Source organism: Alexandromys fortis, unplaced genomic scaffold (genome assembly GCF_014885135.2).
Source record: "Alexandromys fortis isolate MF-2015 unplaced genomic scaffold, M_Fortis_MF-2015_v1.1 scaffold_50, whole genome shotgun sequence".
NCBI lineage: Eukaryota > Metazoa > Chordata > Mammalia > Rodentia > Cricetidae > Alexandromys > Alexandromys fortis.
The window spans coordinates 11,346,910-11,359,124 of record NW_026067932.1 but is presented as its reverse complement, the minus strand read 5'-3'; the positions used below and the strand labels follow the sequence as shown (position 1 = coordinate 11,359,124).

Here is a 12,215-nt window from a genome sequence, read left to right as displayed (position 1 = left end):
CCACACTTGACATGCTTAAAGCCCAAGCCTTTTCGGCATTCATTCTATTGTAGCTGATTGGGTGACTGTAAAGCAGAGTATGTCTTTTTTAAATAAACATTTTATTCAGCTTCTGGTGCAGTGAAGAATGATACACTCATCCATGAGTTTGCCAGGGAATGCCTCTTCATATCAGTGATAGTCTTTTTCAGACTTTTATTGGAGTTAATTTTTGTTAGCTCTCTGTCTTTATATATTTGGCATAAAGAAAATTTTAAGGGTTCATGGGCATTGTGACTCAGGCCTATGTTACCCAGCACCTAATACTTGGGAGCCTGACGCAGGAGGATCTCTACAAGCTCTAGGCCAGTTAGCTTGAACACGATTGGGACCCTCAACATTAACAGGAACACTTCATTTGATTTATCTTTTGATTGTTTTGAGATAGGATCTCATTATGTATATCAGGCTGGTCTGGAACTTGGAGCAATCCTGTCTCTACCTCTTGAGTACTAGGATTACGGGTGTGAATTACCCATGCCTAGGTACCTGTTTACTCATTGTGCATCTAGTAACAGTCTGTAGTTTTTCTGACTGTAAAGGATAACCACCTATGTAACCCAGTAAGAATTGTGTTTTTTCACAATCCCTAATAGGGTAGATAGGGAATGACAGAAATGATAGAATAGTTCCGTCTGAGCTTTTATATTGGGTTCTGCTATAGAGGACTTGACATGTCTAGTGTATATTCAGAATTACTGTACTTAAGGGGTAGGAGATGTAGCTTAGTGGTAGGATTGATTGCCTAGTTTGTGTAAGGCTTTAGTTTGATGCACAGCACTGAATAAAAAGCACCCTTAAGCCAAGTATGGTAGTGTACACCTGTAGCCCTAGCTAATTGACAGGCTAAATGAAAAGTTAATTGAGGCCAGGAGTTTACAACCAGCCTGAGCAACATAATGAGGTCTGTTCTTTTATACTTGATTGATCTTTTCCATGTGACTATGTAGGAACCGTGAAGAACAAAATTTGGTGGCTTATCCCCATGATGGAAAAATCTATTTCTGTACCTCACAAGACATCCCCCCTGAAAATGAACTGCTATTCTATTATAGCCGGGATTATGCTCAACAAATTGGTAAGTCTGTGACCATTAAGAGAGTTTGCCACTACTTTTATTGTTCATAAATAAAGCTCGGGAGTCATGTATTAGGGAATAAACCTGATAGATCCACGGAGCGATGGAGCAAGGGTCAGCTGGACATCTTCTCCACCTTCCCAGATTGAAAAGACCTGTCGGTCTTTCCAAGTCCTCCTTCCTCTCTGTGGCTTTCTATCTTCATCTGGGTTGGCCTGAAAACTCTATGGTTTATTATAGTCAGCTGAATTGGACTCCACCCTCTAAATCAAGGTTTAACTCCACTGGCAGTTTTGAGAACAATACAAACAAATCTCGCATGATAGATTTCACAGTGGTAGCTTTATGAAAGCAAGTTGTTAGCTCTTTATGTGTGAGGTGACAGAAATCTGTAGTTCTTCACTAGGTTGTTATTGTTTCAAATAAATAATCTTTTGTGGTAGACTTTGAATCACGGCTTGCAAATCCCTGAAATTGCTTTTTTGAACTTCTTGAAAGTTAGCAAAGTCCCTTGGGTTTGATTTTATGTGTTTTTTGCCTCTTTCCAGTGTGTTACATTGACAAGTTTAAGACTCTGTGCACTTCAAAATGCAAATGATTTCCCAAGGAAAAAGATCCTTTTTTTTTTGGCTTATTCTTTTTTATTGTTATTTATAAATCATTTACTTTTCTTCTATGACTGTCTATATGCATTTTCTTTTCTTTTTAAGCCTGTTTTTTTCACATAAATTTTTAATTTTTTAAAATTATTTTTATTGAGCTATATATTTTTCTCTGCTCCCTCTTTTCCTCCTCCCTCCCCTTCTACCTTCTCCCATGATCCCATGCTCCCAATTTATTCAGGAGATCTTGTCTTTTTCTACTTCCCATGTAGATTATATTCATACATGTCTCTCTTGGGTCCTCTTTGTTGAGGTTCTCTGGCATTGTGAATCGTAGGCTGGTTTTTCTTTGCTTTATGTTTAAAAGACAGTTATGAGTGAGTACATATTGTATTTCTTTCTGGGTCTGGGTTATCTCACTCAGTATGATGTTTTCTAGATCCATCCGTTTGTCCACAAATTTCAAGGTGTCATTTTTTTTTCCTGCTATGTAGTACTCCATTGTGTAAATGTACCACATCTTTATCCATTCTTCGGCCAAGGGGCATCTAGGTTGTTTCCAGGTTCTGGCTATGACAAATAATGCTGCTATGAACACAGTTGAGCACATGTCCTTGTAGTATGATAGAGCATCCTTTGGTTATATACCCTTAAGTGGTATTGCTGGGTCTTGAGGTAAATTGTTTCCTAATTTTCTGAGAAATTGCCATACTGATTTCCAAAGCAGCTGTACAAGTTTGTGCTCCCACCAGCAATGCAGAAGTGTTCGCTTTACTCCACAACCTCTCCAGCATAAGTTGTCTTCAGTGTTTTTGATCTTGGCCATTCTTACAGGTGTAAGATAGAATCTCATAGTTGTTTTGATTTGCATTTCTTTGATGGCTAAGGGTGTTGAGCATTTCCTTAAGTGTTTTTTTTCAGCCATTTTAGAGTCATTTGTAGAGAGTTCTCTGTTTAGGTCTGTACCCCATTTTTTTTTCTTGGATTATTCTTTTGATGACCAGTTTCTTGAGTTCTTTGTATATTTTGGAGATCAGCCCCCTGTCTGCTGTGGGGTTGGTAAAGATCTTTTCCCATTCTGTACACTGCCATTTTTGTCTTGTTGACCATGTCCTTTGCTTTACAGAAGCTTCTCAGTTTCAGGAAGTTCCATTTATTGTTTCTCTCAGTGTCTGTGCTGGGGTTATATTTAGGAAGTGGTCTCCTGTGCCAATGCATTCAAATGTACTTCCCACTTTCTCTTCTATATGGTTCAGTGTGGTAGGCTTTATGTTGAGGTCTTTGATCCATTTGAACTTGAGTTTTGTGCATGGTGATAGATTTGGGTCTATTTTCATTCATCTACATGTTGAATATGCTTTCTGAAAAAGATCTTAACAATCCCATGTTTACCAAGTACTTTTTGTGTGTTCTGGTGTACTACTTTAGATGACAGGAATTTGGCACCGAACAGTGAGTTTTGGTTTGATGGGTAGTGAGCAAGTTAGACATTTAGGCAGAAAGGGAAATTCTTTGATTTCTTTTAATCATCGGTAATTAATGCCAAGAATAATTTTGAAATTAAAGTAACAGGAGATACTGATTTTATTTTTTTAAAGGTGTTCCTGAACACCCAGATGTGCACCTCTGTAACTGTGGCAAGGAGTGCAATTCCTATTCTGAGTTCAAAGCTCATCTGACCAGCCACATCCATAGCCATATCCCTGGCCAGGGCCACAGCAGCAGCCACGGGCCGAGCCACAGCAAGGAAAGGAAGTGGAAGTGTTCCATGTGCCCCCAGGCTTTTATCTCTCCTTCCAAACTCCACGTTCACTTTATGGGTCATATGGGCATGAAGCCCCACAAGTGTGATTTTTGTAGCAAGGCTTTTAGTGATCCAAGCAACCTGCGGACACACCTCAAAATACATACAGGTAAGCTGTACTGAACCATCGACATGGAGTTTTTATAGCAATTAGAAATTGTAGCCATAAAGACTTGTCTGAAGAAATTATTGGAAGTAAAGTTGTACTATTATCATAGAAAGTATCCAGATGGCTATAGGTAGGATGTCACTGGGTGGTAAGCCTCGGGAGGTGGGAAACCTAAGGCTACTAAGAGTGTTACTTCCAGTTACAAAGGCATTTCATTTTAAAGAGTCCTACTGTGTAGCTTGAAGGAGTCTGGAAGAATGTAACTAATCAGAAGTTGATCCTACTGCTTCCATTTTAGCAGACGGAGTCCATCAGAGCTACAAAGGCTTTTCCTGCCGTTATTCAGGAGTGCTCAGTAAACACTGCCCAGTTCCCATGTTTGAGCTTCCGTCAGTTTCTGCAGCTCTTAAAAAAATGACTTATTTGTATTCTGTGTTATGTGTATGGATATTTTGTCTGCATTTATGTAGTCCCTCAGCTCTTTCCCTCATGCGTACTACAAAATAACCAGTGAGATTTTTAACTTTCCTGGTTGACTTGTCTGTTCTACAAATCACTCAAAGTTGAGTTTTTTTCTTCAGTCTCCATTTCATTAAGACTGGGTGGTTGGAGCAGAGACCATGTGTCCTTCAGAAACACTCACTGTACTTTTTCTTTTCTCCTTCCCTCCCTCCCCCCCCCCTCCCTCCCTCCCTCCCTCCCTTCTTCCCTCCCTCCCCCCATATCATCCACCAACCCCTGATCTAGAGTTTTCTTAAAATATACTTGGAAGGATTTGATTTAATTTTTGCTTTGTGAGATCATACTGTGTTTAAAAAAAAAGAAAAATGCAAACTGTTCAATGGAAATATTGTCTATAGACCTGTAGACATTGCTATAGTTTGTGTGTTGTTTTCTCTCTCTCTCTCTCTCTCTCTCTCTCTCTCTGTCTGTCTGTCTGTCTGTCTGTCTCTCATTAGCTATAGGCTAGCCTCATACTTCATTGCTGAGAATGACCTTGAATTTCTCTCTCTTTTTCCCTGTGTAATAGTCCTAACTGCCCTGGAACTCGCTTTAGCCTCAAACTCAGAGATCCACCTGCCCCTGCCTGCTGAGTGCTGGAATTAAAGGTGCACGCCACTGCCTTGATTTTCTGACCCTTTTGTATCCATTCTCCAAATGCTGGGCTCTGAGGCATGCACCACCATGCCTGGCTAATGTGGTGCTGTTAGTTGTATCCAGAACTTTAGGTATGCTGGGTAGGCATTCTGTCAGTGGTTACGTTGCTAACCCCACATTCTTATAAATTATCTAGGCACTGATATAATACTTTTTGTTTTTCTGTCTTCAAAGTTGGTATCATGTGCCATATGTACGTTTAGTTAAGAGGTCTTAGGAGGTCATGTTTACGGGCTTTAATTTAGGTTATAAATGGAATGGCCTCGACTGATTTTAGGTAGGTAACATAGGGGATGAAGTGCTAAGCACATGTCAGTTTTGCTTGATTCTTACTTGGACTGTGTTCTCCAGACGTGCCTGCTTGTCTGAGAATCTGTAGTCACTTCATTCTCAGTGTGATGTTTTGGGTTAATCTGCAGGTCAGAAGAATTACAGGTGTACTTTGTGTGACAAGTCTTTCACCCAGAAAGCCCACCTCGAGTCCCACATGGTCATCCACACGGGTGAGAAGAATCTCAAGTGTGATTACTGTGACAAGCTGTTTATGCGGAGGCAGGACCTCAAGCAGCATGTGCTCATCCACACACAGTAAGTACTCTGCAAGTCTGGTTCTTGCCCCTGTTCAGGCTGTTGCCTCCTTCGTTCCAGGTCGCCAAGCAGTGTTTGGGTTTTATTGTGGAAGGTTTCACTTCCCTGTTTCTTTCCTTATTTTTATACACTCTTTTTTTTTTTAAATTTTACTTATTTTTATTTTATGTGCTTTGCTGTTTTGCCTGAGTGTATGTCTGTGTGAGGATGTTGGGTCCCCTAGAACTGGAGTTACAACAGGACAGTGGTGAGCCGACACGTGGGTGCTAGGAATTGAACCTGGGTCCTTTGGAAGAGCTCTCCAGCCCCCTTTTATACATTCATTGTTTTTATTTAGTTTTTATCTGTTTTTAAAACATCTCACTTATCAGTTTGTTTTTATATGACCTCTGATGCTCAGCGTTGTGTTAGGAGATAGATACGGAGAGGAAAGACATGGTCTTCAGAGAGCTTCAAGTCTGGGATGTGAAACAATAAGTAGTTGCCATGCTGATTTGCATGGGAGGTTGAAGACCTTGGAGAAGCAGCACTTCAGCCGGGTACAGCAGTATACTCCTATAGTCTCGTCCACCAGGACACTGAGGTAGATGGAGGATTGTGAGTTAGAGGCCAGCAAAAACAACAGGGCTGCTGGGGAGGTGGCTCAGCAGTTATAAGCACTGACTGCTCTTGCAGAAAACTTTGATCTTATTCCATGGTTCCACATGTAGGCTCTCAACCACCCATAACTCCAGTTCCAGGGGATCCAACATGCTCTTCTGGCCTCTGTGGATACCAGGCAGGCAAGTGGTACAGAGATAATACGTGCAAGCAAAACATTGGCACACATTAAATAAAAATAGATCTTAAAAACAAAATAAAGGGTTGGCAAAACAGTTAAGTATTAGAGCAGTTGTTTAGTTTAAGATCGGGGTCCAATCCCCATACTGAAGAGGAGTACGTAAGCCAACCCGAGGGATCTGGTTGAGCTTAGTCATAAGGTCAGTTAGAATTAAGAAAATGGGTGGAGTAAGTAAGGAGAATGGATGGTTCTAGATGGTATCAGGGTGTGAAATAGCAGAGGCAGAAACACAGAAGCAGAATGTGGTTTTTTTGTTTGTTTGTTTGGTTTTAGTTTTTGAGTTTTGTTTTTTAGGCAGGGTTTCTCTGTAACAGCTCTAGCTGTATTGGGACTCACTCTGTAGACCAGGCTGACCTCAAACTCAAAGAAATCCACCTACATCTGCCTCCTGAGTGCTAGGATTAAAGGCATTGGCTACCACCATCCTGTAAACCTGTTTCTTTATGTTAGAAAATAGAGTACTTTGGAGAGAGTGGTGAGAGGCAGAGCCTATGCCGTGAACTATCTCTTTTTTGAGGTAAGATGTCATGTGTCCCTGGCTGGCCTTGAACTCACCATGTGGTTAGGGGTGACCTAATGCAATGTGGGTGCTGTGATCACAGGTATGCATTGTTTGTTTGGGGATCCAGTTCAGGCTCTGAGTGCTAAGCAGGCATCTACTCCCTGTTGAAGGTCTACCAAGGAAATTAAATTTCATTCTCAGAATGCTGGTGTGCTGTGACAGATCTAGTTCCCTACTCACTGCCTTCGGGAGTAGTTCTGTGCTGAGGGTGTGTGTGTGTTTTGAAATTGTGGTTAACAGAAAAATAATTTAGCATTTTTTAAGAGTTTAGTTCACCAATATTGTATCTATGTAGTTGTGCAGACACTGAGGGACTTTAAGGAAAGGGGTGTCATGACATACCTCCTCTGTGAAGACTGTGCTGTGTGAGGTGGACAGAGGGCAATTCAAGGGGTCTGGGGTTTAGGGGGATGCCAGGCAACAGATTGCCTAGCAATGTTTTACTGAATCTGGGCCTAAGAAATGGTCTCTCTTGCAGTAGTCATAGTGGTGGTAGGCAGATGTAAATAGAATTTGTTGTCCATTGTCCTTAGCTTTGAACAACTGTTAGAAGAGGAAGAATTCGCTGTGTCTCTGTGTAGCTCTGGAGCCTGGCCTTGAACTCACAGAAATCCGCCTGCCTCTGCTCCTGAATGCTGGGATTAAAAGCTTGCGTCTCTACCACCCGGCTTGAGCTTTATATCCTAGCTCTTTTGCCTGCTTTCTAATCGCAGTATAACCAGAAACACTTCACAGCTGAGAGCCATGATCTATACCTTAGTTATTAGCTCAGGTTGACCCCAGCCTCCTGATTAGCGGGGGTCACAGGGAGATACCACTGTATCTGCTACCACTACAAAGAATCTTTTAAGCTTATTGATTTGTATTTGCTTGTGTGTATGATACAAGCATGCCATAGTTTTCATGGGGAGGTCAGGACAACCTGTGGATTCTTCCCTTCCTCCACGTGGGTCTTGGGGATTTAACTCAAGTTGTCAGACTTGCTGTGAGCCATCTTGCTGGCCCTATAAAGGATCTTTTACAACAAAGTCATTAGTTTCATTTCTAGTGTGAAACTTTGGAAAATTGGACCCTGATTATTAAATACAAGTTGTATTGTGTGAGAGCTTGAAAGCTCTCTGGGGTCGTGGAAATGTTCTCATCAGTGCAGATGCATATAAGAACGCTGTAAGAGCAGCATCCTAGTGGAGAAAGTAGCCATAATCAAGTTGGATGTTGGGCACTTTGCAAAATGAGCCAGCCATGGGATATACTAATTTTCAGAATGTCTCTGGCAGATGGGGTTGTTATTTCTGAATACCACACAGTGTAAATTTGTGGGGAAGTTTTGTTCACCTTTTGAATGTAGGCTGTTTTCATCAGGACCACTGGCTCCCTAATACCACACACTATTAATTATAAATGCTCAGCTGATAGCTTAGGCTTGTTACATTTTAGATTAACCCATATTTCTTATCTATGCTTTATGGCACGTTCATCTCTCTGCATCTCATGGTGACTTCCTGGGACAGCCTTCTTCTCTCTGTGTCCACAAGTCCCGCCTAGCTACTGACCAGTCAGCTCTCACATCTTTACAGCGTGCAGAATTATTCCACAGCAGTTGAGCTTCTGTTAACCTCTGTCTTTTCATTCTAACATTTGTCCTCTCTGAGGTTTAAACATAGGTTAATACTTCTTCTTTTTGTGTGCCCGCGTCCGCGATGAATCAAAATCAGGCTCCTCCGCATGCTAGGCAAGTACTCTACCACTGAGATACATCCCCAGGTCCTAACAGTTCTATAACCGTTTTTTATGTAATTTGTGGTCATTGTTCTTTTTATCAGGGCACAGGTCTCTATAGTTTCTGCAGCTAGTCCTATTGGATTCAAGTTTGGTCCCCTAGAGGTGACAATATTGTTGATATGATCTGTTTAGGGGTGAAAGATGTAGTTTTGTGGTACAGTGCTTGGTTAGTGTGCCTAAAACAGAATTATCTTTTTTGACCTTGAAGATGTGTTGTGAAGAGCGGCAGGAAACTATATTCTTTTAAACACTGCTTGGCCCATTAGTTTTAACCTCTTATTGGCTAGCTCTTACATATTGATCTAACCCATTTCTAATATTCTGTGTAGCACCACAAGCTGGCTTACCAGGAAAGATCTTAACCTGCTTCTGTCTGGAGTGGGAGAATCATGGTGACTGCCTGACTCGGCTTCTTTCTCCCAGCATTCTGTTCTGCCTACTCCACCTACCTAATTTTCTGTCCTATCAGAGGCCAAGCAGTTTCTTTATTACTTAACCAATGAAACAACATAGAAAGATGACCCTCCTCCATCAAAGATGGGTGCATCTTTTGATGCAAGTGTTTTTCTCAGTATATATAAGAAAAACACAAATAGAGAAATAAATGTTCATGGAGTCTTGCTTGTGAAAATATAAAACTGAAAGTCTCCAGAAAGACAGTTGCAGACTGTTTGTTTGTAAATACTTTATTAATGGAAAGGAACAAACTATAGTTATGTAACTTGAAGGAATTTCACAGGTTTCATATTCAGTGAAAGAAATCTGTACTGGATGGTCCTCTAGGAAGGCAGAAGCAGCCAGTTCTAAAAAATTCCTACAAAGGCCTAGTTGAGGGAGAGTGTGTGGCTTGTCATTTATACTCACAAAGCAGATGTTCTTGTGTTCCTCTTAGGGAACGCCAGATCAAGTGTCCGAAGTGTGATAAACTGTTCTTGAGAACAAACCACTTGAAGAAGCATCTTAATTCTCACGAAGGAAAACGAGATTATGTCTGTGAGAAATGTACGAAGGCTTATCTAACCAAGTACCATCTCACTCGGCACCTGAAGACCTGCAAAGGGCCCGCCTCCAGTTCCTCGGCACAGGAGGAGGAGGACGACTCTGAAGAAGATGATCTTACAGACTCTGTGAGAACAGACAACTGTAGGATGGGCAGTGCCATTTACTCAGCAGACGAGCCTCTTCCCACACATAAATAGAAGGAAAACTGCTCGGATGGACCATGCATCGGGAAATCACAGAACCAACGCACTGCAGTGGTTTCTAATGTGGAGTGCTTTCTGATCCTTCCAACTCACTGACTGAGTGGGATAGCTAAGGCAGTTAGTGAGGAATATCCAGATGGATTCTTTAGGGTGGACTGGAGACAAGGCACGTGTCTGCCCCATTTTTATGCAATGTGTGGCAAGGAAAGGGTCAGCTTTTGGTATCTGTTCTTTATTTGCTTAGTAATTTGGGAGATGCATTTATGCCTGAATCAGCGTGGCCTTTTGTTCTTACCAATTAACTTATCTCATTGTTCCATTCTTTTTTCCTCCAGTCAACATGATTTGACCCCAGCCATCCCCACTGTTGACCACATATTATGTACTATTGTAAGGTGTACATCTCACAGCAAGAATTGCAGCACAGCAGATCGAGCCACTTGCGAGTTTAGATCCTGCTTCTCCATCTCAGCAGGTGTTAAGGGAGCAGCAGTCATGGGTCAGACTACAGTGGCTGGTAGAGGAAAAAGCCCAGAAAACCACCTCCAATGGAAGCCAAGGTTAGCCACCTGGTTATGTGTACATGCACGCCATTATGGTTTGGCCATGTCTCCGCTTCAGGAAAGCCTTCTGTTATTCAGAGAGTACCTAGAATTAAGTATCCAAATAATGTCTGCTGAGTAGTCTCCTGTCATGGACTCACCTGACAAGACTACAGGAGGAAGAAGGGGAATAATCTTTTATGTAGGTTTACTTTATGAAAACCATTAAAATGTTGCTGACTGCAAGCAACATGTAGTTCCAAATGCATTGATGGGTTTCAGTTAGGCCTTCCCAGTTTTCTTCCTTGCTAAAGGTCCTCACCAGCTAAGCGTAGAGGATACCAAAGGATTTGGAAGATAGAAAAGTCACCATGTGGGTCTGTTTTCAGGTCCCTGTGAGCAGGCATAGCACTTTTGGCAAGAAGCAGAAACATCCTGAAGGTGACAGGGTTGATGGAACAACCTTGAGTAGAGGAAGGACTCTGCTGGGAAGGTTTTGCTGCTAAAGTATTTATGGGATGAATGTATTTCATTCAAATCTGTATTTCTTTAGGAAGAATTAAAATCAAAAATTTTTAATGAAAATAAGGCATTTCTCATAATCTTTTGTAGAGGATGGACTCAAAGGTTAAAAGAGAAGAAAGCTTTTAGCTCTGAGATCGTATTCTAATTGTTCCTGTGTAACGGTGCTTAGACAGACTCAACTTCTGGGATTTCTAGGAAGGTCTACAGCCGAAGGCAAGTGCTGTGTGTGGCTCGGAGTGAGTGCTAACACCAAGGCATGAAGCCTTAATAGTGTTCAAAGTAATTTCTTCCTTTTCTCAGGAGCATGCACTTGATTAAATTCCTTATTGCCCTGCACAGAGATGCTCTTCAATCTAGAGCTGTTCAAGCTAAACACCAAAACAACCCAAGGCAGGAGGAAGGGCAGAAGATTTCTGCTGAGGATGTATGGTGGTGTTTCTACCTTTGCCCTCTTGGGTTTAAGTGGGACTAACACTTCTCTGCCTAGTTGCAGGAGGTCTTGTCCACGATTGGGTCAGTGGCCACATCAACAGGATATGGTAAGTGTGGGCTCTGGATCCAGAGTCTCTGGGATTTATTGGGGGATGATAGCTTCGTGTTTCAAATAAAAATATTAAACAGAAAAGAAACCATATAAAGAAAGAGCCAGCAGTTTGAGGCATTGTAGGAAGAATGAGAACAAATTCATTAGCATACAGTTAAGGCCTGTTTATGCATAGTATTTTACAGAACCTCCAACATCTGGTTTCATATTCAGGTTTCCTAAGGGCTGTGAAGCCTCAGGTGATTCTGAAGCACTGTGTCGTTGTGTAGGAGTCCTGCATTATGATCGTTATAAAATGGTTTTGCACAGGGTATAATTTACACAAACCTAGATGGCATAGACTTTGAGGTGGGAAGCTGTGTAGAATGGCTGGATGGTTTACAGTAACAAGTTACCAAGTATTGCATACGATGTTACATCGGGTTGGTTTATACTAGCATCCCACAAAACTGAGCAATACTTTCTGCTAGAATGTCAGGATAGCCAGCTACATTATAACTTGCCCATCAGAGATTTTCCAACCCCATTATAGTCTAAGAGCATTGTTGACTGCATACTGTTTTGTTGCATGCTACCACAGATGTGTTAAAGTCTAGGAGCAGGAATGATAAGGTCCTATCAGAAGAGATAAGGAGTAAAGTGCTTGGTAAGCCTGACTTAGTAAAGGCAAATCTGGAAAATCGAGTCATGTGTGAATTACAGGACAGTATCTCGAACCAAAGCAATTAACTAGCAAGGGGAAGTATATTACACCCTACTACGTGTTAATTTTTTCTTCACAGTTACAGCTTATAGGGTCTTACTAAAGCCTGACAGGAGTGAGTGACAGGTAGTTT

The 12,215-nt window shown here is 41.5% G+C and overlaps 1 protein-coding gene across 2 annotated transcripts in view; it reads left to right on the top strand.

Annotated features, from left to right (window-relative positions):
• The window catches only part of Prdm4 (PR/SET domain 4), a 27,954-nt gene extending 15,786 nt beyond the window's left edge, over positions 1 to 12,168 (top strand). The window contains exons 9-12 of one of the 2 annotated variants that reach the window (XM_050145666.1): positions 990 to 1,117; positions 3,318 to 3,632; positions 5,210 to 5,378; positions 9,456 to 12,168. In XM_050145666.1, coding sequence (XP_050001623.1) covers positions 990 to 1,117; positions 3,318 to 3,632; positions 5,210 to 5,378; positions 9,456 to 9,762 — 919 coding nt within the window. In that variant the 3' untranslated portion in view covers positions 9,763 to 12,168. The remainder of the gene's footprint in view (positions 1 to 989; positions 1,118 to 3,317; positions 3,633 to 5,209; positions 5,379 to 9,455) is intronic. The other variant, XM_050145668.1, reaches the window with a different exon arrangement.
• The last annotated feature ends 47 nt before the right edge of the window (positions 12,169 to 12,215 follow it).